The sequence below is a fragment of the Mauremys mutica genome, chromosome 13, assembly GCF_020497125.1.
Source record: "Mauremys mutica isolate MM-2020 ecotype Southern chromosome 13, ASM2049712v1, whole genome shotgun sequence".
In the NCBI taxonomy this organism is placed as follows: Eukaryota; Metazoa; Chordata; order Testudines; family Geoemydidae; genus Mauremys; species Mauremys mutica.
In genome coordinates, this window is record NC_059084.1 from 54121931 (window position 1) to 54149194 (window position 27264).

The window sequence follows — 27264 nt, forward strand, 5'->3', positions numbered from 1 at the left end:
ATGCTGAGAAGAGCAACAACGACAGAGAGAGAACAATCCAGTGAAAGAGAGAGAGGTGTTTCTTCATTTCTAAATGACAGCACCCATTCCTCAGCCAGTCTGAAAAGGTAAAGGTCTGTAACTGAGGTGCACCTATTCCTATTTTTTGATGTTCCACAGTTCAGAAATTCATAGATTAGAAGGGACCAGTTTGATCATCTTGTCTGAAACCCTGTGTAACACAGGCCAAGAACTTCACAGGAAAAAACTCCTAGAGCAGATCTTTTAGAGAAAAGAAAATCCAATCTTGATTTAGAAATTGTCAGTTATGAAGAATCCACCACAACCCTTGGTAAATTGTTACATGGTTAATTATCTTCACTGTTAAAATTTACACCTTATTTCCAGTTTGAATTTGTCGTATTTCAACTTCCATCCAATGGCTCATGTTATGTGCTTCTCTGCTACATAGAAGAGTCCATTTGCTCTTCATGTCGGTACTTTGGACTCCAACCAAGTCACCGGGATCTTAAACTTCTCTTTGCTAAACTGAATAGATTGAGTTCCTTGAGTCTATCACTAGAAGGCATATAGAAGTGGATCTTTAGCTACTGCATTTATGTCGCTGCTCTACAAAAGGGGTAAAAAAGAATTTAGCAAGGAATACAGAGTGGTGTAGCAACAGAATATAGTAGTGAAATTCAGTCGATTTTTAGATTATTGAAGAAAAGGATCAGAGATGACTTTGTGGTGTACAAGTGCCTACATGGGGAAAAGATAGTAGAAGATTCCTTCATCTAGCAGAAAAAAATATCCCATGGTTGGAAGCTGAAATTAGACACATTCAGACAAGAAGTAAGGTGCACATTTTTAAGGGTGAGAGCTATTAAGTATTGGGGCACTTTACCTAGAGATGTGGTGAATATTCCATCACACAAAGTCTTTAAACTGAGTTTAGATGTCTTCCTAGAAGATATCCTCTACTTCAACCACAAGTTGTGGGCTAAATGGCAAAATTACTAGATACGATTGTATGGTTTATGGGATGCTGAGGGCAGATTAGATCTTTCTTTGGCAACTGATGAGTTGTGTGCTCTGGGGGTGGTGACATGAAAGGCAATTGGGGGTAAATGTTAGGCATTGAGTTTTTTATTATAATTCTGATGCAAAGAAAATAAAATTTCCCAAATAAATAAGAGGTCATTAAAAGCTTAAAAGTTTCTGAGCTCCAATGTAACAGTTATATTAAATAGGCTTATCATTGTTATCGTTGATAAGTATTTTACTCTCTATAGTCATATAATGGGGTTTATAATAAATATAATGGTGGTGTGAACATTTTTTATTTTAAGTGTTCACCAACTATGAAACATTGAAAAATATTACTCCAGGTCAAGCATAAGTGCGGAGATGGGACTATATTAACTTGAAATTGCATTGTGTGAGATGTTATAGGACAGGGTTTCTCAAACAGGGGTCGCCGCTTGTGTAGGGAAAGCCCGTGGCTGGCCGGGCTGGTGTGTTTACCTGCCTCATCCTCAGATCTGGCCGATCGCAGCTCCCACTGGCCGTAGATCTCTGCTCCGGGCCAAAGGGAGCTGCTGGAAGTGGCAGTCAGTAAGTCCCTCCAGCCCCGCCGCTTTCCACAGCTCCCTTTGGCCAGGAGCAGTGATCCATGGCCAGTGGGAGCCGCAATCGGCCAGACCTGTGGACGGGGCAAGTAAACACACCGGCCTGGCCCGGCCCGCCAGGGGCTTTCCCTACACAAGCGGCGACCCCTGTTTGAGAAACCCTGTATAGGATAAGTCTTATGGAATATCAACTTTGAAAAAGACTCAAGGGTCATGATGAAAAATCACCTGAAAAAGTGCTCCCTGTTCGGAGCTGTGACCAAAAAGTCTAATGCCATTCTTGGGTGTAAAATCAGGGGAATACTTAAAAGGAAAAGAGATGTTAATTTTCCTCTGTATTTGGCACTGGTGCGACCACTGGTGGTATCCCGTGTCCCGTTTTGGAGTGCACAGTTGAAGAAGGATGTTGACAAACTGGGGAGTGTTCAGAGATGAGCCACAAGAATGACTGCAGCTCTGGGGAAGATAACTGATAGTAACAGACTCAAGGAACTCTAGGTAACTTGAGCACAGCCCTGGCGAACAAATAGTTCAGTCTAGCAGACAAAAGTACAACTAGATCAAATGGCTGAAAGTTGAAGCTAGAAAAATTGAGATTGTAACTAAGATGCACATTTTTTAATAGTGAGCGGAATTAACTAGTTGAATCATTCACAAAGTATTGTGATTGATTTTCCATTCCTGGTAATATTTAAACCAAGATTGACTGTTTTTCCTAGGTTCTAGTTCAAAAGGAATTATTTTGAGAAAGTTCAATGGCAGAAGTTGTACAAGAGGTCAGACAAGATGATCATTCATGATTTTATAGTTGTCTACCTATCCCCCCATAATCCTCTCTTTTCCAAGATGAACAGTCCCAGTCTTTTTAATCTCTCCTCATTTGGAAACTGTTCCATACACCTAATAATTTGCATTACCCTTCTTTGTACCTTTTCTATGTCTAATATATATTTCTGGGATGTGGGCATACTATGGATTTATATGGCGGCATCATGATATTTACTGTCTTATTATCTGTTCCTAACATTCTGCTAGCTTTTTTGACTGCCACTGGACAAAGATGGCAAAGTTTGCAGATGAAGCAAAATTACAGAAGATAGTTAAATGCAAAGAAGAGTTACAAAAGGATCTCACAAAACACGGTGATTGGAAAACAAAAAGGCAGATGAAATTCAATGTTGAAAAATGCAAAGTAATGGTCATTGGAAAACGTAATCCCAACTATACATGCAAAATGTTGGGGTCTAAATTAGCTGTTCCCACTCAAAAAAGATCTTGGAGTCATTGTGAATAGTTCTCTGAAATCATCCACTCAATATGCAGCAGCAGTCAAAAAAGAGAACAATGTTAGGAACCATTAGCAAAAGGATAGATAATAAGATAGCAAATTACATAATGCAGCTATATAAATACATACTATTCCCACACGTAGAACACTGTGGGCAGTTCTGGTCACCCCATATAAGAAAAGATGTATTAGAAATGGAAAAGTTACAGAGAAAGGTAACAAAAATGATTAGAGATATGGAACAACTTCCATATGAGGCAGGGAAAGCCCCTGGCGGGCCGGGCTGGTGTGTTTACCTGCCCTATCCACAGGTCCGGCCAATCATGGCTCCCATTTGCCATGGATTGCTGCTCCGGGCCAACGGGAGCTGCTGGAAGCAGTGGCCAGTAAGTCCCTCAGCCCGCGTTGCTGTTCTTATGACAACAAGTTAGGGGAGTAACGGAGTTACTAGGTAAAATCCTGTCATATGTTTTGTACAAAGTGGGTCTAGAAGATCAAAAGGGTTCATCTGGCTTTAAAATGTATGAATCTGTGAAAATGCCATTCACTTATTTTCACTGTTACTCTTTCTACAAACAAGGCTGATGTTGGACATGGAGGAAAGGAATGAAACGGCTGTGTCTGAGTTCATCCTTCTGGGATTTCCCAGTCTTGGTAAGAAACTGAAGATTTTCCTGTTCCTAATTCTTCTCCTCACCTACCTGATCACAGTGACGGGCAACGTGGTCATCATTTTCATAGTGTGGGTGGATCGCCGACTCCACTCTCCCATGTACTTTTTCATCGCCAATTTGTCCTTCTTGGAAATCTGGTTCACCTCGGTCACAAGCCCTAAGCTGATGCTGAACATTCTCTCAGTTAGCAGAACCATTTCATTCCACGGCTGCATGGCCCAGACCTTCTTCTATTTTGCTTTAGGGATTACAGAGTTCTGCCTCCTTGTGATCATGTCCTTTGATCGCTATGTTGCCATCTGCCGCCCTTTGCAATATGCCACCATCATGAAGCAGAGACTCTGCATCCAACTAGTGCTTGGCTCATGGGTGGGGAGTTTCACAGTTATAAGTTTACGGATGCGCCTGATGTCAAAGCTGAGATTCTGTGGGCCGAATGTGATCAATCATTTCTTCTGTGACAATTCTCCCCTCTTCCAACTCTCCTGCACTGACACCAGTGGGGTTAAGAGGATGGACTCCATTTTGATCTCAACTTTAGTACTGACTTCATTATGTTTAACAATGTTGTCTTACATGAGCATCTTTTTCTCTATTCTACAAATGCCAACAGCCACAGGCAGACAGAAAGCTTTTGCTACCTGTGGTTCCCATCTCACAGCTTTGACAATTGCCTATGGAAGCTGCATTGTTTTGTATACCAGGCCTTTGGGAAATTCCTCCTTGGATGTCAACAAAGGGGTGGCTCTGCTGAACACCATAGTGTACCCTTTCCTCAACCCCTTTATCTACAGCCTCAGAAACAAGACTGTGAAACTTGCCCTGAGAGAAACCTTTAGTCGTAGTACTGTAATGTTATTCCCCAATCTGTGCCATGCTTCTGGATAGATATATAAAAGCAAAACAAACAAACAAAAAATACCCACCACCATAATGAAAGAGTCAATCTGTTATGATTAGAAAATTACCGTATCTCTAATAGTCCTTTCTCGAGCTTCATTTTTTTTTAAATTAAAGTTTAGTCAATTCTACTCTTCAAGGAAATAATTAGATTTATTCAGTCTCTCTTGAAAATGCTGATTTATCACACGCTTGAGACAAATGAGTAATTATCCGCTGATCAAACACTTCACAGATCATAGCAGGGCAAGCTTTCTTCGGGCTGCACAAAAGCACTTGGGTGACAGATATAAGCTAGGCACACATTTATTCTTTCTGTCTGTAGTTTGAGCATTCACAGCACCCTGGTGGAATAGGAAAGCGTTGTCCTGACTTTCAACTAATAGAGAACTGAGGCAAAGGATATAATAAATGAATTGCCCAATGTCTGACAAAACATCTGTGGACATGCTTGGATTTGGAGTCTGGCTCCTGAGTACAAGTCTTACCCTTTCAGTGGACCAATAGCCTAGTCTGTACAGACAAATACTCAGTACCCAAATACAGCTGAGGTCCGATTTCAGACTTTTGTGATTTCTATCAGTACATGTGGACTGTTAGTTGCATTATGGAGGTTTCTAAAATACAGAATGAACTGGTAGAGAGAGGTTCTCCAATTATTGAGCCTGGTGGTTAGGCTACGTGTGTGGGATGTGGAAGACACCAGCTCAACTCCCAGCTTCAAGTCAGGCCATATAGTGATTGAAACCTGCATCGCCCGTGTACCAGCCGTGACCCAAGCCATGGGGCTGTAGGGACAGAGCTGAGCTCTCTAGCGTGACCAGCAATACCACCCTGGAAGAGAGGAACTGTTTCACACAAACTGTCACAAGGTCTTGGTTTCATTCTGATGCAGAAGGAAATAGGGTGACCAGACAGCAAGTATGAAAAATCGGGATGGGGGGGGAGAAATAGGAGCCTATATAAGAAAAAGACCCCCAAATTGGGACTGTCCCTGTAAAATCGGGACATCTGGTCACCCTAGAAGGAAAGCACACTTTGAAATCATAAAATGGAATTCAAGATTTCCGATTAGAATCCCTCTCCTTCCCCCTCCCTTTCATTGTCATGGTACAAGATCAACGAAGATCAGACACACTAATTTTTACAGTGCTTTTCCGTTTCACCTCTCATTATAAGTGTTGAAAAAAATCACTATGAAAGATGGAACACAAATAATTAACCCCAAGAAAGAATGTGCCAAAATAACAGCAAGTGAGGCATAGATTTTGCTTTTACTGTTTAAAATTAAATATTCCCCCAACCTCCCACTCCCACCGTGTATCAGAAAACAATTTAACCAATTAATCTTCCTGAAAACATTTTCTCTGGTGTGGCGAAAAGGCCCCTGCAGGCAGCCCACCACTTCCTAGCACCACACCGGGGCATTGGCCTCAACCTTGACTCAAAGACAACAGCAGCCTATATTGAGTCACGGACACGGCTGCCTGATGCACATTGTCCCATAGTGATGTTCATGGGATCAGTGCTGACTCCGAGAGGAAATCCACCCCCTGTTTCTTGCAGCACAGTTCAGCCTTGCACTTTGCCCTAACTTTCCTAGTATCCTAGAAATGTAGGGCTGTTTAGCCTGTATTACCTTCAGCTGTAATGCAAGGAACCTACAGGCCTGTATCCTGTAAGACAGTAGCTTAAGCAGGTTAACATAAGTATAGTGAAATATAATAGGCCTGTAACCTTTGGCATGGATAAGCGGTCTGAAAGTTATCCTCAGATTTGGGGGAATTTGGCCTAGCTTGCTCAATGGCAGGAGCTGGAACTTAACGGTGCACGGAAACAGCAGGAACATGGCAGGAACATGCAAGTAATAAGCATATACGGGCTTAAACAAGAAGTGACAGGTATCATAGTGAGCTACAATGGCATTAATATGTATTCCTGTGTTAACCTGTAGAACATATACATCTCCGTGTTATGTGGCAGAGGAAGTTAGCTTGAGCATTAGCATGAATATTCGCAATGGTGCAGAGGCCTTATAATAGGGCAGACCACCATGTGGAGAGTTCGTTTTCTGGGCTTAGCTACCATTTGACCCTTCAGCTCTATTGTTATCTGCCATCCATCTTTGGCATTGAGGAACCTGGGCCATCGGACTCATTGGGCACACCAGGGCTGGTCTTTCATCTCTCATCACCAGGTCCTCAACAAAGGCTGTAAGTAGGCAGGTTTAAGAGCTCATGTCAAGAATGATACGCCAATACTGTGCTACTCCTATCTTTTTATGTGGCTCAGAGCTTTTCTGGCTTTGTTCATTATTCTAATAAAGATCTATCGTCTTTACCATACACCCCGAGGCCCCCAATAAGATATTGAACTCACTGGGTTTAATTCTCTGTAGCCTGGTTCTTGGGACAAGAGCCTTATGACCTTCTGATCAACTGCCAAATAGGATTAATCTTTAAAAGAGTCAGGCCACAGCTGCAAGGGGCCTAGAGAGCTCATTTAATTCAGCGCCCTGCACCGAGGCAGACCCAAATAAACAGAGCCCAGCCCTCACAGGTGTTTGTCCAACCAGTTCTTAAAATCTCCAGTGGGGGGAGGGTTTCCACATGCTACCTTGGAAACTATTCTAGTTCTTAACTGTCCTTACAGTTAGATTCAAAATTAGGGAAATCGTCCTCAATCTCCCTTGCTGCAGATGGATCCCATTACTTCTTGTCCTACCTTCCATGGACTGGAGAATGGATCCTTATTCTCTTTACACCAGCCCTTAACACATGTGCAGACGTTAACAGGTCCCCCTTGCTCTTCTGTTCTCGAGACTAAACATGTCCCAATTTTAACCTTTTCTTACAGCTCAGGTTTTCTAAACTTTTATTCATTTATTTATGTTGCTCTCCTCTGGCCTCTATCCAATTTGTGCCCATCTTTTCTAAAGTGTGGCACCCAAAACTGGACACAATACTCCAGCTGAGGCCTCACCAGTGCCAAAGAAAGTGGGACAATTACCTCCTGTGTCTTCTGTGCAACACTCCTGTTGTTCCTCCCCACCCCCCGCTGAATGATATTAACCTTTTTAGCAATGGCCTCACACTGTTGACTCTCCTTCAGATGGTGATCCACTCTAGCCCCCAGATTCATTTCAGCAGTATTTTCACCTAGCCTGATAGTCTCCATTTTGTTGTTGTGCATTTGATTTGTCCTTCCTAAGAGTAGTACCTTGTCAGGGCCGGCTCCAGACCCCAGCGCGCCAAGCGCACGCTTGGGGCGGCATCCCAGCGGGAGGGCGGCAGGCGGCTCCGGCAGACCTCCCGCAGGCATGCCTGCGCAAGGTCCGCTGGGACCGCGGCTCCGGTACACCTCCCGCAGACGTGCCTGCGGAGGGGCCGCTGGTCCCGCGGCTCCGGTGGAGCATCTGCAGGCATGCTGCGGGAGGTCCACCGGAGCCGCGGGGCCAGCAGACCCTCCATAGGCACGTCTGCGGGAGGTCCACCGGAGCCGCGGGGCCGGTGACCGCTAGAGCGCCCTCTGCGGTGTGCCGCCTTGCCTGGGGCGGCGGAAATCCTAGAGCCGCCCCTGTACCTTGTAATTGTATTTCTTGAGTTTCATCTTGTCAGTTTCAGATGAATTCTCTCATTCAGCTCCTTACCTGAGGAGGTTGTGAAGGCTAGGACTATAACAATGTTTAAAAGGGAACTGGATAAATTCATGGTGGCTAAGTCCATAAATGGCGATTAGCCAGGATGGGTAAGAATGGTGTCCCTAGCCTCTGTTCGTCAGATGATGGAGATGGATGGCAGGAGAGAGATCACTTGATCACTCCCTCTGGGGCACCTGGCATTGGCCACTGTTGGTAGACAGATACAGGGCTAGATGGACCTTTGGTTTGACCCGGTACGACCGTTCTTATGTTCTTATGTTCTTATTTGTCAAGGCTGTTCTGATTACTAATTCCATCCTCTGAAGTGTTTGCATATCCTCTCAGCTTGGTGTCATCTGCCAATTTTATAAGCTCTCCATTATCAAAGTTATTAATGAACATATCGTATAGTCCCAGACCCAAGATTGACCCCTTCAGTACATGAGATAGACCCTCCTGGTTTGACAGAGAACCATTGGTAACTCTTCTTTGATTATCGACTTTCACCAGTTATGCACCCAACTTATAATAATTTCACCTAAACTGTATCTCCTTTAGCTTGCTTATGAGAATGCCATGTGGGGCAATGCCAACAGTCTTACTGTAATCTAGATATATCCTGTCTACTACTACTCCCATATCCACAGGGCCAGTAAGTACAGAAGAGGACATTAGGTTGGTTTGGCAACATTTGTTCTTGATAAATCCATGGTGGCTATTCCGTATATCCCAATTTTTTCTCAAGATGATTACACGTTGATTGTTCAACAGTTTGTTCCACTGTGTTTCCAGGCATTGAAGTTAGGCTTTCTTGTCTTCAATTCCCTGGCTCCTCTTTCTTTCCCTTTTAAAGATAGGTACTAGGATTGCTCTTCTCAATCGTCTGGAAGACTGGGGAATAGGTGCCCAAATATCTTAAGTAGCTTGGAAAAATCTAAGCCACAGTGTGGACAGGGCCTAATAGATGTACCTGGGATTTCATTACACAGAACAAAATTGTAGAACCCCATCATTTTCCTAGATTATTGCTCTATGCAAGTGATGAATGTTCAGGTAAGCTCATCTCATACCAAAGCTCCTACACCACGACAAATAATTATTGCTACAATAAAATCACTAGTCTTGAGTGGTGTTGCCTGTCTTTGGATGGAAGTCTAGTCTCTGTTCTTCCTTAATCTCGGCCTGTAAAATGATACCGCTAACAATCTTGTATTAGAAAAAGAGTCTAACTTTCCCATTTCAACTGTTAAGTGGAATGTTATTGTGGCACGTCTTAACATCAAGGACTTCATACCAAAACCTAGTGGAACACACACAAATGTTCATAAGTAGAAGTAGGTGAAATTTTTCTGTAGAAACTCTTTTTGGTCGAAAATGCTGATATACCGCTCAAAGGTTTTGCAAGTTTTTGTTGGTTTCACTGAGTTGTGTCGACCATTTTTTACAAAAATCAAAACATTTTATTGCAGCACTTTGAAAATGTAATGCTTTGGGATTTTTTAGTGCAAAACAACTTTTTTTGTCTGAAAATTTCCTTTGCTTTTGTTTGGAAAACCTTTAAAAATGGCCCAAACTGAAACAATTACATGTCAATGTTTTCATTTGACCCAACACAAATTTACTGTTTCAGTTTAACTTTTTCATTCACTGCAAATTCTTTTAAAAAATTATTTCAACCTGAAACAATGTTAATTTTTTTAAAAGGTCACCTTACTGAAATAGCTTTTATTGACACATTAATTTGCCAATCTGTCAATTTAAGCTCATAATCTTTAGAAGTGTTTGGGAAAAAGAGTAAATAATTTTGTGACTGTTTGAGGAAGATGTTCTTGTTTCTTTTCAGAGCATGAATACAAATTCTAATTAAAAATAATTCAAAAAACCCCAAATTTTGAAAAATCACAAAAAGATGAATTCATCTTCCTAGTCTGCTTTAAAATTTTGTGGTAGGATTTTTAAAGATTCCTAAGTGTTTGAGCACCCAAATCCCATGGAAAGATAATGGGAGTGCTGCACGTAACTACTGTAGATTTTTTGAATATCTTAGCCTTAAAGAAGATGACAATTTTAGGGTTCAATTTGATCAGGTATCTCAGGGTGTCCTATGAGAGTTCTTGCCTCTGGTAATCTCCTGTTGGTGTTGCCATGGCTCAGAGTAAATGATTGCACTTTCAAAACCTTATTTAATGCGTGGGTGAAAGCAGGACTTTTCCCCAGATGAACAGAGAAGGAGAGATGGTGAGAGAGCAACGGCTACTGAGAGAGAGATTCAGAGATCAGAGCCGGTTTTGTTTCTTTTCTAAATGACAGCAGACATTCCTCCACTAGTCTGAAAAGGTAAATATATAAAACTATAATATGCTTTGGTGTTCCATAGTTCATTTATTTGTAGAATAGGAGGGACTGTTGTGATAATTTAATATGATTTTCTCTGTAACACCGGCCAGAGAACATCTCAGGAAAAAGTTCCAAGAGTATAGACAAAAGTATAACAAGATCTAATGGCTGAGAGTTGAAGATAGACAACTTCAGACTGAATTTAGTGTCTATTTTTAATATTAAGGAGACTTGCCCATTGGAATAACTTAGCAAGGGTGGTGTGGTGTATTCACCATTCCTGGTAGGCTGAGGTTCAAAAGGAATTATTTTGGGGAAGTTCTATGGCTGGAGTTATACAGGAAGTCAGACTAGATGATCACGGCGGTCCCTTCTCACCTTGGAATTTATTAATCTATTATGGTGGATGTTGTGGAACGAACACCAAAAAGAATATATGCTGCTGGGTGCTCAGAGACAGAGAAGTTTAGACTCCTGGAGGGAGGTTCTACCTAAATGGCTTATTCAGACTTTTTTTCATAGAGAATGGGCATCAGTTTTCTGCAGAGTTGAGCGGGAGCAGCACCACGAAGTGGATGTGGGAGCTGGACCCTGATCAGGAATGAAGAATGGTCATGCTTTGATAAGATCAGGGTCTCTCTCGAGATGTAGGAATGGAAGGGTTACTAAATGCTATATTTATGTTTATGTTTAGCTTGGTTAAATAAAAGTATAATGGTTTTTCAAAGCCAGAACTCAGAGGAGTAGTATCTGTAGTTTGGAATTGACCTGTAATGTCCTTGACATAGAAGAAGGAAAACAGCCAGCATCACCGAATATTTACGGCAAGTGTCCGGAGAGCAATATTAAAGGAGTATAAGGCCAGTAGTACCAAACCTGAGACAGCGGCGTTGAATGAGGGAGGGGCAGCTCATGACAAGTGAGATGATTAATGGCAGAGATAAAAGGTAAAATGCTATGATCTATGTTAGGCAAACAAGCTGACTAGAAAATCCAAAGGGTCTCATCTGGCTTTAAAATGTATGAATCTATGAAAATGGCATGCTCTTCTTTTCACTATTTGGGCATTAGCTTTCGTGGCTATAACCCACTTCATTAGATGCATCTGATGAAGTGGGTTATAGTCCATGAAAGCTTTTTGTTGATACAGACTAACGTGGCTACCCCTCTGAAACTTATTTTCACTGTAACTCTTTCCAGAGCCCAGGCTGACGTTGGACATGGAGGAAAGGAATGAAACGGCTGTGTCTGAGTTCATCCTACTGGGATTTTCCAGCCTTGGTGAGAAACTGAAGATTTTCCTCTTCCTGATTCTTCTCCTCACCTACCTGATCACAGTGACGGGCAACGTGGTCATCATTTTCATAGTGTGGGTGAATCACCGACTCCACTCTCCCATGTACTTTTTCATCGCCAATTTGTCCTTCTTGGAAACATGGTTCACCTCGGTCACAAGCCCTAAGCTGATGCTGAACTTTCTCTCAGTCAGCAAAACCATTTCATTCCATGGCTGCATGGCCCAGTCCTTCTTCTATTTCGCCTTAGGTGCAACAGAGTTAGCCTTCCTAGTGGTCATGTCCTTTGATCGTTATGTTGCCATCTGCCGCCCTTTGCAATATACCACCATCATGACGCAGAGATTCTGTATCCAGTTAGTTCTTGGTACGTGGGTGGGAGGTTTTATGGTTATGAGTTTCCGGATGCTCCTCATTTCGAAGTTGAGTTTCTGTGGGCCAAATGTGATCAACCATTTCTTCTGTGACAACAGACCCCTTTTCCTACTGTCCTGCACTGACACCAGTGGGGTTAGAAGGGTGGATTCTATTTTGATCTCAACTTTAGTGCTGAGCTCATTATGCCTAACGATGTTGTCATATGTGAGCATCTTATTTTCTATTCTCCGAATCCCAATGGCCATAGGCAGACAGAAAGCTTTTGCTACGTGTGGGTCTCATCTCACATCTTTGGCAATTGCCTATGGGAGCTGCATTGCGTTGTATGCCACACCTTCAGGAAATTCCTCCTTGAACCTCAACAAAGGGATGGCTCTGCTGAACACTGTCCTGTACCCTTTCCTCAACCCTTTTATCTACAGCCTCAGAAACAAGACTGTGAAACTCGCTCTGAGAGAAACGTTTAGGCTGAGCACTGCAAAGTTGCTCTCCGATCTGTGACATGCTTCCAAATAGATACAAGAAAAGCAACAGAAAGCTAATGGAAGGGCATGAATCAATCCACTAATCTGTAGTCCAGTTTTGCATAATACTCTTTCCTTCACATGTATTTGTTATGACTAAATGTTCAGTCAATTCTATTATTCAAGAAAATAATTAGAATAATTAAACCTTCCTTTAAAGTACTGAACTGTCACCCACTTGAGATCAATGTGCAATTATCCAGAGAACAAACACTGCATTGATAAAAACCGACAAAGAGTCCTTTGGCACCTTATAGACTAACAGACGTATTGGAGCATGAGATTTCGTGGGTGAATACCCACTTCGTCGGATGCATGTAGTGGAAGTTGCATCTGATGAAGTGGGTATTCACCCACGAAAGCTTATGCTCCAGCAGGTCTGTTAGTCCAGGGTTTCTCAAACAGAGGTCGCCGCTTGTGTAGGGAAAGCCGCTGGTGGGCCAGGCTGGTGTGTTTACCTGCCCCGTCCGCAGGTCTGGCCGATCGTGGCTCCCACTGGCCGTGGATCGCTGCTCCGGGCCAATGGGAGCTGCTGGAAGTGGCGTTTCAGATGTGAAACAGCATGAAGGTATTTAAGAAGCCAACTCAAAGAGTTCCTCCGACACAAGCATTCAGGTCTTGAGCAGTCCAGGCAAAAAACGCATGTTACAACACAGCTTAAACTTGTTCTTCATAATAATTTTAAAAACAACACTAGCTGCCTATTTAATTTTCAAAACAACAAAAAATACCCACCTCCATTTCCATTTTTTATAAGGAGTCTTGAAGTTTAAATCTCCTCAGTGTGATAGATAGGCTTGCTTTGATCTGCATAGCTCTTGGAAGTCCAGGGGCTCCAGGCCGCCGGCCCCGTGCTGCTCGGGGTTCCTAGGGACAGCTCTGTCCGCCATTAGGGATTCTTTTCCCCGAGAACCCCCGTAACATTTTGTGAACCCCCAGGTGGTCACGAACCCCAGTTTGGGAACCGCTGACCTAGACCGTCCCTCACAGGTGTTTGTCCAACTGTTCTTTAAAACCTCCAATGACAGGGATTCCAGACCCACTCTTGGAAGCCAATTCTAGAATTTAACTACCATTGTAATTGGAATGTTTTTCCTAATATCTAACCTGTAGCTCCCTTTCTGAAAATTAAGCCCCTTACTTCTTGTCCTACCTTTAGCAGACATAGAGAAGAATTCATCATGGTCCTTTTTATAACAGCCTGTAACAGATTGGAAGACTGTTATAAGGTGCACCCCACTCTTCTTTTCTCAAGACAAAGTATACCCATTTTAAAATGTCTCCCCCCATAGGTCAAGTTTTCTCAACCTTTTATCACTTTTGTTGCTCTCTTCTGGACTCTTTTATCCATTTTATCCACCTCTCTCCTACCATGTGGTGGGTCAGAACTGGACACAGTGCTCCAGCTGAGGCCTCACCAGTGCAAGTAGAGTGGGACAATTACCTCCAAGTTCTTAGATACGACATTCCCATTATTACACCCCAGAGTGATGATATCCCTTTTAGCAACTGCATCACATTATTGACTCATTTTTAGATTGTGATTCACTATTAGCCCCAGATACTTTCCAGCACTTCTACCCCCTAGCCAGTCACTCCCCATTTTGGAGTTCTGCATTTGATTTTTCCTTCCTAAATGAAATACTTTGCACTAGTCTTCACTGAATTTCATCTAGTTGAATTCAGACCAATTTTCTCATTTGTCAAAGTTGTTTTGAATTCTAATCCTGTCCCTCAAAGTACTTGCAACACATCAAAGCTTGGTGTTGTGATGGTACCTCCCATAAGGCATTTATGGAAATATGCTTAGAATGTGTTTGATGCTACATATACCATGTAACATATCTCTGTAAAGGTTATGATCTACTGAATCTATTAATCCTATTCATCTGCATGTATCATTTTTGTATTCGAAATTATGAATGTTGGCTGTGTACTGGCTTGATTTCTAAATAACCTTAGTAGAGCATTTGGTAAGTTTGTGGAGAAAGGAATGTTGAAATTAAGTACCTAATCAAGAAACACTTAAAGGACAATGGATCTTGGAATGCTTCAATCCACATAAGAAGTCTACTTGAGGACATTCAAGGTAGCATGTAAACAATGGATGCTACCTGTAAAAACTGAGTCATGCGTGGACATGTGACTTGCCCAGGTGACTCCTAAACTCCATCTTGGAGCTGGACTTTGCACAGGAAGGAGGAGGGGGTCTCCACTCACAAGAGAAAGTCTATTTAAACCCCTGTCTTCAGTTGTCTAAAGAGGGAACCTCTCCACCCCCCAGGATACTTGAAAGAAACTGGAATAAAGGACAGCAACTACAGGGGGTGTGAGTGATTGCTGGACCCAGGCTAATAGGAGATTAGTCTGTAAAAGGGAGCATTCTGGAACTGGTGAGGATCTTATCTGTATTCAGATTGATTAGACATAGATTTGTGCATTTAATTTATTTTTGCTTGGTGACTTACTTTGTTCTCTTTGTTACTACTTGAAACTACTTAAATCCTACTTTCTGTATTTAATAAAATCACTTTTTACCTATTAGTTAACTCAGAGTATGTATTAATACCTGAGGGAGCAAACACCTGTGCATATCTCTCTATCAGTGTTATAGAGGGTGAACAATTTATGAGTTTACCCTGTATAAGCTTTATACAGGGTAAAATGGATTTATTTGGAATCACACCCCACTGGGAGTTGGACATCTGGGTGTTAAAGACAGGAACACTTCTGTTAGCTGCTTTCAGGTAAACCTGCAGCTTTGGGGCAAGTAATTCAGACCCTGGGTCTTTGTTGGAGCAGACGGGTGTGTCTGGCTCAGCAAGACAGGGTGCTGGAGCTCTGAGCTGGCAGGGAAAGCAGGGGTAGAGGCAGGGCCGGCTCCAGGGGTTTTGCTGCCCCAAGCAGCCAAAAAAAAAAAAAAAGGCGCGATCGCGATCTGCGGCAATTCAGCGGGAGGTCCTTCGCTCCGAGCGGGAGTGAGGGACCCTCCGCCGAATTGCCGCTGAATCCCGGAAAGTGCCGCCCCGCTCCGGAGTTGCCGCCCCAAGCACCTGCTTGATGAGCTGGTGCCTGGAACCGGCCCTGGGTAGAGGTAGTCTTGGCACATCGGGTGGCAGCTCCCAAGGGTGGTTCTGTGGTCTAACCCGTGACAGGTGTCATCTGCAAATTTTATAGACACACTTTCTACTCCATTATATAAGTCAGTGAAAATAATCCCAGCACATCCCTCGTCCCGCGTTGCTTCCTGCAACCCGCATTGGCCTGGAGCAGCGAACCGCAGCCAGTGGGAGCCACAATCGGCCGAACCTGCGGATGTGGCAGGTAAACAAAGCGGCCACGTGCCAAAGGTTGCCAATCCCTGTTTAGAATATGAGCAATAGAAAGGTTTTCAAAAAGGGCAAAGAACTTCATGCCTGTTTAAGAGTAATATTTTTCAGTTCCCTTTCACAGCATGATTCCAAACTATGATGGAAATAATCATGAAAAAAATGAAAAGTTGGGAAATTTAAAAAAGCTGAATTAATCACCCAATTATGCCTTAACAGTTTATGGTAGGATTTACAAAGATCCCTATGGGATGTGAGCACCTAAATCCCATCGAAAGATCATGGGAACTCTGCATCTAACTGACTTAGCCTTCTTAAAAACCTTAGAGTTAAAGTTGATCATTTTTGTGTTCAATTTGATCATGCATCTCAGGTTGTCCTAGGAGATTTCTTGTCACTGGTAATTTCCCACTGGTGTTGCAAGACCTCAGATGAAAACATCACACTTTCAAAATGTTATTTATAAAGTGAATGAAGGCAAAGACTTTCTCCAGATGCACAGACGAGAAATTCTGAGAGAGCAACAGAGACAGAGAGAGATTTTCAGAGAAAGAGAGAGGTGTTTTCTTTTGATTTTCTAAATGACAGCATCCATTGCTCAGCCAGTCTAGAAAGGTAAAGATATGAAACTATGGTATGGCTATTCCTTTGCTTGTCCCATGGTTCGTAATTCATAGATTAAAAGGCTAGAACATTGTGATCATCTAGGCTGGTCTCCTTTATAACACAGGCCATAGAAATTCCTGGTAAAATTCCCTAGAGCAGATCTTTTATATTAAAAACATTCAATCTTGATTTAAAAATGGTCAACGATGGAGACTCCACCATAACCCTGGGCAAGTTGTTCCAATTGTTAATTATCTTCCCTCTTAAAAATGTCCACCTTATTTCCAGAGTGAATGTGTCTTGTTTCAACTTCCATCCAGTGGATCATGTTATGCCTTTCTCTGCCAGAGGGAAGAGCCCACTTGCTTCCCAACTTCGTACTTTAGACTTTAGACTCTAGACTTCAGACTCTAACCAAGTCACCCCTTACAATTCTCTTTCTTAAGCTAAATAGATTCAACTCTTTGAGTCTATAGGGCTTATTCAAATGGGTTTTTAGCTCCTGCATTAGTTATGTCACTGCTGTAGAAAAGGGGTACAAGGAACGTTTTTGAATGGTAGCTGGAATGGTGGAGCAATAGAAATAGCAGTGAAGTTCAGTCTATTTAGATTATTGTAGAAAAGGTTCAGAGATGAGCCACGAGTAAAGATTAGGAAAGCATTCCTTAGAGTGTTACACTTAAGGAGCACAAAATTCTCAGCTGAACAGGGAGAAACGTAAAGGGTAACTTGATCCTAGTGTGTAAGTATCTACCTGGAGAACCAATATTTCAGTGTAGCAGAGAAAGGTTTAACAAGGATAGATGACTGGAAGTCAAAGCTAGAGAAATTCAGCATGGAATTGAGGTGCCCATTTTTGACTGGTAAGGGGAATTAACCATCTGAAGAAGTGTGTTGGTGGATATTCCAGAGCTGTTAATTTTTAAATCAAGATTAGGTATTTTTCTAATAGATGGGCTCTAATCCAAAAGGCATTATTTTGGGGAAGGTAAATGACTGAAGTTATATAGGAGGCCAGACTAGATGACCATAGATTCCAGGGCCAGAAGATACCACTATGATGAGTGTGTTGTACAAAAAAAAATCTCCAAAAGAATCTATACCGCTGCAAACTTAGACTCAGAGGCTTGGGCTCCTGGAGGGCTGATTTGGATTTTTTTTAAAATTTATTTAAAGGGTCATCGGTTGCCTCCAGAGGACAGAGGGAACTGGATCAAAGAGATTATTCAGGGAGCTGGACCCTGATCAGGAGGGGAATTGCTACCAGACTCTGATAAAAACTGGCTTTACTAATGATGTGAAAATAGAAGGTGACCGAATTCTATGTCTATATTTATGGTTGGTCAGGCTAAAGACAAGATTACCGGTTTTTCAAACACAGAACTCAGAGTCACAGTTTGTCAGTGGGATTTAAAATGACCTGCAGGGCACTTGAAATAGAATTATGAAAAAACCCACATCCTTTATTTCCCTGAAAGCAGCGGGAGAGGAACAGTAGACGTGTAAAGGGGCTGAAGTACCAAATTTGGGATGCTGGTGTTGAAAACCAGGGTGTTCCCCGGGAGGAGCAGCTTGTGGCAGCACGTTGGGAGATTAACGGAAGAGTTATTAGGTAAAATCCTATGTCATATGCTATGGACAGAGTCAGAAGCTTCCAAACTTCCATCTCATTTTAATATCCAAGAATCTGTGAAAAAGGCCTGATAGTATTTTCACTGTTACTTTTTCTACAGACAAGGCTGATATTGGACATGAAGGAAAGAAATGGAACAGGTGTGTCTCAGTTCATCCTACTGGGATTTTCCAGCCTTGATGAGAAACTGCAAATTTTCCTCTTCCTGGTTCTTCTCCTCACCTACCTGTTCACAGTAACAGGGAACGTGGTCATCATTTTCATAGTGTGGCTGGATCGCCGACTCCACTCTCCCATGTACTTTTTCATTGCCAATTTGTCCTTCTTGGAAATCTGGTTCACCTCGGTCACAAGCCCTAAGCTGATGCTGAACTTTCTGTCAGTCAGTAGAACCATTTCACTGAATGGCTGCATGGCCCAGACTTTCTTCTATTTGGCCTTAGGTGCTACAGAGTTAGCTCTCCTAGTGGTCATGTCCTTTGATCGCTATGTTGCCATCTGCCGCCCTTTGCAATACGCCACCATCATGACACAGAGACTCTGCATCCAACTAGTGCTTTGCTCATGGGTGGGAAGTTTTATGGTCATGAGTTTCCGGATGCTCCTGATTTCGAAGCTGAGATTCTGTGGGCCAAATGTGATCAACCATTTCTTCTGTGACAACGAACCTGTTTTTCAACTCTCCTGCACTGACACCAGTGGGGTTAGAAAGGTCGATTCCATTCTAATCTCAACCCTAGTCCTGAGCTCACTATGCCTGACAATGTCATCATATGTGAGCATCTTATTCTCTATTCTCCGAATCCCAACGGCCACAGGCAGACAGAAAGCTTTTGCTACCTGTGGCTCCCACCTCACATCTTTGGCAATTGGGTATGCAAGCTGCATTGTTTTGTATGTCAGGCCTTCAGAAAGTGCCTCCTCGGATGTCAACAAAGGGGTGGCTCTGCTGAACACTGTACTCTATCCTTTCCTCAACCCCTTCATCTACAGCCTCAGAAACAAGACTGTAAAACTCGCCTTGAGAGAAACGTTTAAGTTGAGCACTGTGAAGTTGTTCCCCAATCTGTGACATGCTTCCAAACAGATACAAGCAAAGCAATGGAGGGATCATAGAAAGGCATGAATCTATCTGCTAATGTGTGGCCAAGTTATGTGTAATGATTCACATGGTGTTTTTTTAATAAATAAAGGTTCATTGAATGCTAGTGTTCAAGGAAATGGTAAGAATTATTAAGCTGTTCTTGAAAGTGCTGAATTGTCAGACCCTGGAAATCAATGTGCAATCATCCACAGAACTCAAACTTCATTGAGAGTAGCAGAGTAAACTTCCTTTAATTACACGACTTTCAGTAGCACTTGGCACTAGGTGTCTGTACACCCCTTCTTTAGTTATCACTGCAGCTTCTGCAAATGTCACAACACTCTTGTGGGGTAGGACAACACTGTCTGAATGTTTTATGTCTAAATAACTAAGGCAAGGGTATAAGAACTGAGTTGCCTAAGGTCTGAAAAAAAATCTGTGGCTGACGTAGGCTCTGAAGTCAGGATTTTTGAGTCCAAGTCTTGCTCACCAATCCAATGGATCAATATCCTAGTTTGTAGAGAGAAACATGCAATAGCCTACTATCTCTGAGGTGAGAGTTCAGATTTCCATCCTGTTTATCAGTAGCAGTAAAATGTTAGTCACGGTATGGAGGATATAGAACAAATTGTTAGAGAGAGATTCTTTAACTGCAGATCCCGTGAAAGACACCTGTACAACTCCCAGCTTCAAATCAGGCCAAATAGTGATTGGAACCTGAGCCTCTCCAGTTCCAAGCCAGAATCCAAGACATTGGCCTCCAGGATCAATGCTGTTTTTCTTTCTAGAATTGACCAACAACACTATCCTGAACAGCAAAACTGTTTCCTAATAAATGACAAAAGGTCTTGGTTTCATTCTGATGCAGAAGGAGAACACATTTTGGATCCATGAAATGTAGTTCTAGATTTCCCATTAGCCCCCCCGTCTTCCATTCTCATTGTACCAGATTGACTAAGCATTTCCGATGCTCTAAATTTCACATTGCTTTTCTGTTTCACCCATAGTAATAAGTACTGTCAGGAAAAAATATTTTCACACTTACACTTGAAATCTGGAATACAAATTATAATAATTGGAGATATACCTATCTCCTAGAACTGGAAGGGACCAGTCATCAAGTCCTGCCTGCTGCCTTTACTAGCAGGACCAAGTACTGATTTTTGCCCGAGATCCCTAAGTGGCTTCCTCAAAGATTGAATTTACAACCCTGGGTTTAACAAGCCAATGCTCAAACCACTTAGCTATCTCTTAAGCCGCAAAAAATGGAGGTCCTGTAATGAAAGCACCAATGCTCTCATGTATCAAGGTCACGTTGAATTCTAATCCTGTCTTCCAAAGTACTTGCAACACCTCCTAACTTGATGCCATCTACAAATTATATAGACGCACTTTCTACTGCATTATATCCACCCTTTGCTACCATGTGGTGGGTCAGAACTAGACACAGTACTCCAGCTGAGGCCTCACCAGTGCAAGTAGAGTGGGACAATTGCCCACAATTTCCTATGTACAGCTCTCCTGTTACTAGGCCCCAGAATGATATTATCCTTTCTAACAACTGCATCACATTATTGACTCATATCCAGTTTGTGATTCAGTATTAACCCCAGATACTTTTCAGCACTTCTACCCCCTAGCCAGTCACTCCCCATTTTGGAGGTTTGCATTTGATTTTTCCTTCCTAAATGAAATATTTTGCATTTCTCTTTATTGAATTTCATCTTGTTGAATTCAGTCCAATTTTCTAATTTGTCAAGGTTGTTCTGAATTCTAACCCTGACTTCCAAAGTACTTGCAACACATCATGGCTTGGTGTCATCTGCAAATGTTATAGACATACTTTCTACTCCATTATGCAAGTCATCAGCAAAAATAATGAACTGTACCAAAGCCAGGGCTGACCCCCTGGAGACTCCACTAGATACTCCCTCCAAGTTTGTCAGCGAACCACTGATCACTACTCTTTGGATATGGTCATTCAACCAGTTGTGCTCTCACCTTAGGGTAAGTTCACCTAGACCCCGTTTCCCTAGTTTGCTTATGAGAATGTCATGTGGGGCTGTGTCAAAAACCTTACTACAATCTAGGTAGATCCTGTCTACTGCGTCTCCTCTATCTACAGCAGGGTTTCTCAAAGAGGGGTCTCCGCTTGTGTAGGGAAAGCCCCTGGCAGCTGGGCCAGTGTGTTTACCTGCCCCGCCCACAGGTTTGGGCGATCGTGGCTCCCACTGGCTGCAGATCGCTGCTCCGGGCCAATGGGAGCTGCGGGAAGCTGCGCGGGCCGAGGAACTTACCAGCCGCCACTTCCAGCAGCTCCCATTGGCCTGTAGCAGCAATCCATGGCCAGTGGGAGCCGCGATCGGCCAGACCTGTGAACGGAGCAGGTAAACACACCGGCCCGGCCCGCGAGTGGCTTTCCCTACACAAGCAGCGACCCCTCTTCAGGGACGGCTCCAGGCCCCAGCACGCCAAGCACGTGCTTGGGCTCTGCCAGTTGCTGGGAGGGCGGCAGGCGGCTCCGGTGGGCCTCCTGCAGGCGTTCCTGCGGAGGGTCCACTGGTCCCGCGGCTCCGGTGGACCTCCCACAGGCACGTCCCTGCCCCTCTTTGAGAAACTCTGGTCTACAGGGACACTAAACCTCTCAGAGAAGGAAATTAAGTTTGTTTGACAAGATTTGTTCTTGATAAATCTACGCCAGCCATTCCTTATTTCACTAGTGTCATCTCAGTGCTGGCACTTGGATTGTTTAACAAATTGTTCCAATATCATTCCAGGTGTTGAAGTGAGGCTGACTGGTGTACAATATTCTGGGTTTGCTACATTCCTTTTTTTAAAAAGTAACTTATTATAGACAGGTTTCTCTGGGAGACTGCACCGAACTTCCCCAGTCTTTCTGTGTATCTTTGGATAATAACCTGTTCTCTGTTCTTGGCCTCCAAAATATACTGTTAGCAGTCTGCTATTAGAACAATATTTCCATTTGATTTGCTAAAGGGAATGTCATTCTGTCCCATCTCAATATCAAGTGATTCACATTGAAAAAATGGCACAACACACATCCAGAAGCTCAGAAATAGAAGTGAGTGACCTTTGGTGGCTGAAACTATTTTTGGTCTCAAATTCACATTTAGCAACACATACAGGTTTTGCAAATTCATGTTGGTTTCACTGAAGTGTATTAGCCATTTGTTTAAAAAAAAATCAAAATGTCTCATTGCAGCATTTTCTACATGAAATGTTTCTGTTCTTCAGTGCAAAATTCCATTGCTTTGATTTAAAAAAATAGAAAACAGTTTATGGGGTCAATATTCAAAGCTATACACTTCAATTTTTTTATTTGCCTCAAAAGAAATGTGCAGGGTTTTTTTTAATCATTTGCATTCACCAAACTTTTTTTTCCCATTAGTTTCAAGTTGCACCAAAAATTATTTTTATTTTTTTCAGATACCAGCTATCTGCAAAACCATTATTCACACACTTACACTCTCAAAAACACATTACTCTGTCATTCCACCTACAATCTGTTTATTTTAGAACATGATCAACAGAAAGGTTTGCAAATGGGTAAAGAACTTCATGCATGTTTAAGAATAATATATTTCAGTTTCCTTTGACAGCATGATTCCAATCTCTGATGGAAATAATCATGAAAAAGATGAAAAGTTGCGAAATTAAAAAAAGTTGAATTAATCACCCAGTTCTCCCTTAACAGTATATGGTGGGATTATCAATGATTCATAAGGGATTTGAGCACCTAAATCCTATGGAAAGATTATGGGAGCTCTGCACCTAACTGCCTTAGTCATCTTAAAAATCTGAGCTATAAAGATGACCGTTTTTGTGTTCAATTTGATCATGCATTTCAGGTTGTCCTAGGAGATTTCTTGCCTCTGGTAATTTTCTATTGGTGTTGCCAGTCCTCAGATGAAATCATCACACTTTCAAAACTTATTTATAGAGTGGGTGAAGGCAAAGATTTTCTCCAGTTGCACAGAGAAGGAGAGATGCTGAGAGAGCAACAGAGACAGAGAGAGAGAGAGATTTTCAGAGAAAGAGAAAGGTGTTTTCTGTTTCTTTTCTAAACGACAGCATCAATTGCTTGGTCAGTCTGGAAAGGTAAAGATGTGAAACTATGGCATGGCTATGCCTATGCTGTTCTGTGGTTCATAAATTCAGATTAGAAGGCTAGAAGGGAGCTTTGTCAACATCCAGGCCGGTCTCCTTTTTAACACAAGCCATAGAAATTCCCACTAAAAATTCCCAGAGGAAAAAATGGTCACTGATGGAGACTCCACCATAATTCTCGGTAAGTTGTTCCAGTTGTTAATTATTTGCCCTCTTAAACATGCACATCTTATTTCCAGAGTGAATTTGTCTTGTTCCAACTTCCATCCAATGGATCACGTTATGCATTGCTCTGCTATGTGGAAGAGCCCACCTGCATCCCAAATTAATATGCTAGACTCTAACCAAGTCACCCCTTACACTCCTCTTGGTTAAGCTAAATAGATTGAGCTTCTTCAGTCCATATGGCTTCTTCAAGTGGGTCTTTAGCTACCACATTAGTTATGTCACTGCTGTAGAAAAGGTGTACAAAGGTAAAATTCAGGAAGGTAGATGTAGTGCTGGAGCAATAGAATACAGTAATGAAACTCAGTCTATTTAGATTATCTAAGAAAAACTACATACATGACTTTTTCATAGCATACCAGTGCTACTTAGGGAAAACAGTTCTGATAGTAGAAGACTCTTTAAACTATCAGAAAAAGGTATCCAGTGATTTGAAGCTGAGGATAGAGAAATTCAAACAAGAAGAATGGTGCACATTTTTAAGGGTGAGAATTATTAACTATTGGGACAATTTACCTAGAGATGTGGTGGATATTCCTTCAGATCAAGCATAAATGTGAAGAGTGGACTATGTTAACTTGAAATTGCATTGTGTGAGATGTATTGTAGAATAAATCTTAAGGAAAATTGACTGAGAAGACTGAGAGGTCATGGTGAATAATCAGTTGAACATGAGCACCTAGCTCGGTCCTGTGGCCAAACATGTGAATGCCGTCTTTGGGTATAAACACAGGAAGTCCTGAGAAGGAGAAGAGAGGTTGTTTTTCCTTTGTATTTGGTTCTGGCGCAACCGCTGCTGGAATACTTGTGTCTAGTTTTGGAGTCCACAGTTGAAGAAGGATGTTAATGAATTGGGGAGGTTCAGAGATGGGTCACAAGACTGATTAAAGATTTGGAAAACATTCCTGAGAGTGTTGTATTCAAGGAGTACAATATACTCAGCTTAACAAAGAAGTAACTTGATCCCAGTCTGTAAGTCCGTACATGAAGGACAAATATTTCAGCGTAGCAGAAAAAGGTATAACAAGGTCAAATGACTGGACGTCAAACCTAGAAAAATTCAGACCGCAAAAAAGATGCACAGTTTTGAATAGAGAGGGGGAATTAACCATCTGAACAATTTACAATTCTCCAAACACTAGTAGTTTTTAAATGAAGATTAGGTGTTTTTCTAACAGATAGGCTCTAATTCAAAATGTATTATTTTGGGACATTCAACATCTGGAGTTATATATGTTGTCAGACTAGATGATCAGAGTGATCAGAGAGGTTCCCTCAGGCCCTGGAATCTAAGATGGAGTACGTTGTAAAAAAAAAAAAAGTCCAAAAAGAATCTATGCTGCTGAATGCTCAGACTCACAGAGGCTTGGAATCCTGGATGCCTTATTTGTTTTCATTCATTTATTTAAAGGGTCACCAGTTGTCTCTAGAGGACGGGGGGAGCTGGATGAAAGAGGTCATTCAGGGACTTGGACTCTGATCAGGAAGTGAATAGTTGCCAGACTCTGATAAAATCTGACTTCACTAGCAGCGTGAAACTAGAAGGTGACCAAATTCTTTGTCTATATGTAAGTTTGGTCAGGGTAAATGCAAGATTACTGGTTTTTCAAACAGAACTCAGGGGCACAGTCTGTCGGTGTTTTTTAAAACGACCTGCAGGGCCCTTGAAATAGAATTAGGAAAAAAACGGCACCTTTTATTTAGCTGCAAGCATCAGTAGAGGAAGTTTAGAGGGGTCAAAAGGCTGCAGTACCAAACGTGGTGTTGAATAAGGGTGTTCCCAGGGAGGAGCAGGTCATGGCAACAAGTTAGGGTTTAACGGAGGAGTTACTAGGTAAAATCCTATGTCATATGACTATGAACATAGATTAGAAACTAACAAGGTTCCCTCTGGCATTAATATCACTGTATCTGTGAAAATGCCTTTTATTTTCACTTTTACTCTTTCTACAGCCCAGGCTGACGTTGGACATGGAGGATAGAAATGAAACGACTGTGTCTGAGTTCATCCTACTGGGATTTTCCAGCCTTCGTGAGAAACTGCAAATTTTACTCTTCCTGGTTCTTCTCCTCACCTATCTGTTCACAGTGACGGGCAACGTGGTCATCATTTTCATAGTGTGGGTGGATCGCCGACTCCACTCTCCCATGTACTTTTTCATTGCCAATTTGTCCTTCTTGGAAATCTGGTTCACCTCGGTCACAAGCCCTAAGCTGATGCTGAACTTTCTGTCAGTTAGCAGAACCATTTCATTCAATGGCTGCATGGCCCAGTCATATTTCTATTTTGCCTTGGGTGGTACAGAGTTCTGCCTCCTAGTGGTCATGTCCTTTGATCGCTATGTTGCCATCTGCCGCCCTTTGCAATACGCCACCATCATGACGCAGAGACTCTGCATCCAGCTAGTCCTTGGTTCATGGCTGGGAAGTTTCACAGTCATAAGTGTACGGATGCTCCTGATTTCAAAGCTGAGATTCTGTGGGTCAAATGTGATCAATCATTTCTTCTGTGACAATTCTCCCCTCTTCCAACTCTCCTGCACAGACACCAGTGGGATTAGGAGGGAAGACTCCATTTTGAGCACAACTATAGTGCTGAGTTCATTATGCTTGATAATGTTGTCGTATGTGAGCATCTTCTTCTCTATTCTGCGAATCCCAACAGCCACAGGCAGACAGAAAGCTTTTGCTACCTGTGGCTCCCACCTCACAGCTTTGGCTGTTGTCTATGGAAGCTGCATTGTTTTGTATGCCAGGCCTTCAGGAAGTTTCTCCTCGGATGTCAACAAAGGGGTGGCTCTGCTGAACACCGTACTGTACCCTTTCCTCAACCCCTTTATCTACAGCCTCAGAAACAAGACTGTGAAACTCGCCCTGGGAGAAACCTTTAGTCGGAGCACAACAAAGTTGTTCCCCAATCTGTGAAATGCTTCTGGATAGCTACAAGTAAAGCAACAAAATGATAATGAGAAGGCCTGAGTCAATCTGTTAATGTCTAGTACAGTTCTGTGTAATAGTCCTTTCTCCAGTTATATTTTTCATAAATAAACATTTAGTCAATTCTAATGTTCATGGAAACAATTAAAATAATTTAGCATTTCTTGAAAGTGCAGAACTGTCAGACATTTGAGATCAATGTACAATTATCCACAGAACAAATGCGGCATTGACAGTAGCAGAGCAAAGTCCAAGACTAGCACGCCAATCCTCTAAAACCAATTTTCCTTCCTAACAAGATTCAGGATAGTAAGAACAAAAGCTGAGCTTTTCATATGAGCTAAGGGGTTTAGGTGCCCAAGTTCCAATGAAGCTTAATGTAACTGTGTAACTTAAGACCAAATTTTCAAAAGAATTTAGGCACCAAAAAAACAAGTGTATATCTAGTGGGATTTTCAGAAGTGCCTGGGCACTGAACTACCATTGATTCCCAGTAGGCATCTATCTACTAATCAATTATTTTCCCACTGAACATCTCTATGGGATGGAAAATAGAATTTCACCCAGTAATTCTGTGCTGGGCACAATACTTGTGTTTGAGTTACAAAATATGTCCTTTTGAAAGTCATCCAGTCTTTTTTATACCCTCCAAGAATTGGAGAATTTTTTACATTTT

At 42.2% G+C, this 27264-nt stretch overlaps 4 protein-coding genes across 4 annotated transcripts; all 4 read left to right on the top strand.

The window, feature by feature from the left end:
* On the top strand, positions 1-4460 carry LOC123347767 (olfactory receptor 6M1-like). The gene is made up of 2 exons (XM_044984965.1): positions 1-107; positions 3479-4460. Exons 1-2 carry the CDS (start codon positions 1-3, stop codon positions 4458-4460), a joined length of 1089 nt encoding a protein of 362 aa, XP_044840900.1.
* Positions 4461-11669: 7209 nt separating this feature from the next.
* LOC123347768 (olfactory receptor 6M1-like) lies at positions 11670-12623 on the top strand. The gene has a single exon (XM_044984966.1). It carries the CDS (start codon positions 11670-11672, stop codon positions 12621-12623), a length of 954 nt encoding a protein of 317 aa, XP_044840901.1.
* A 5709-nt stretch (positions 12624-18332) lies between these two features.
* LOC123347769 (olfactory receptor 49-like) lies at positions 18333-19286 on the top strand. The gene has a single exon (XM_044984967.1). The coding sequence runs from the start codon at positions 18333-18335 to the stop codon at positions 19284-19286; it is 954 nt and encodes a 317-aa protein (XP_044840902.1).
* A 6327-nt stretch (positions 19287-25613) lies between these two features.
* LOC123347770 (olfactory receptor 6M1-like) lies at positions 25614-26576 on the top strand. The gene has a single exon (XM_044984968.1). It carries the CDS (start codon positions 25623-25625, stop codon positions 26574-26576), a length of 954 nt encoding a protein of 317 aa, XP_044840903.1. The 5' UTR covers positions 25614-25622.
* The last annotated feature ends 688 nt before the right edge of the window (positions 26577-27264 follow it).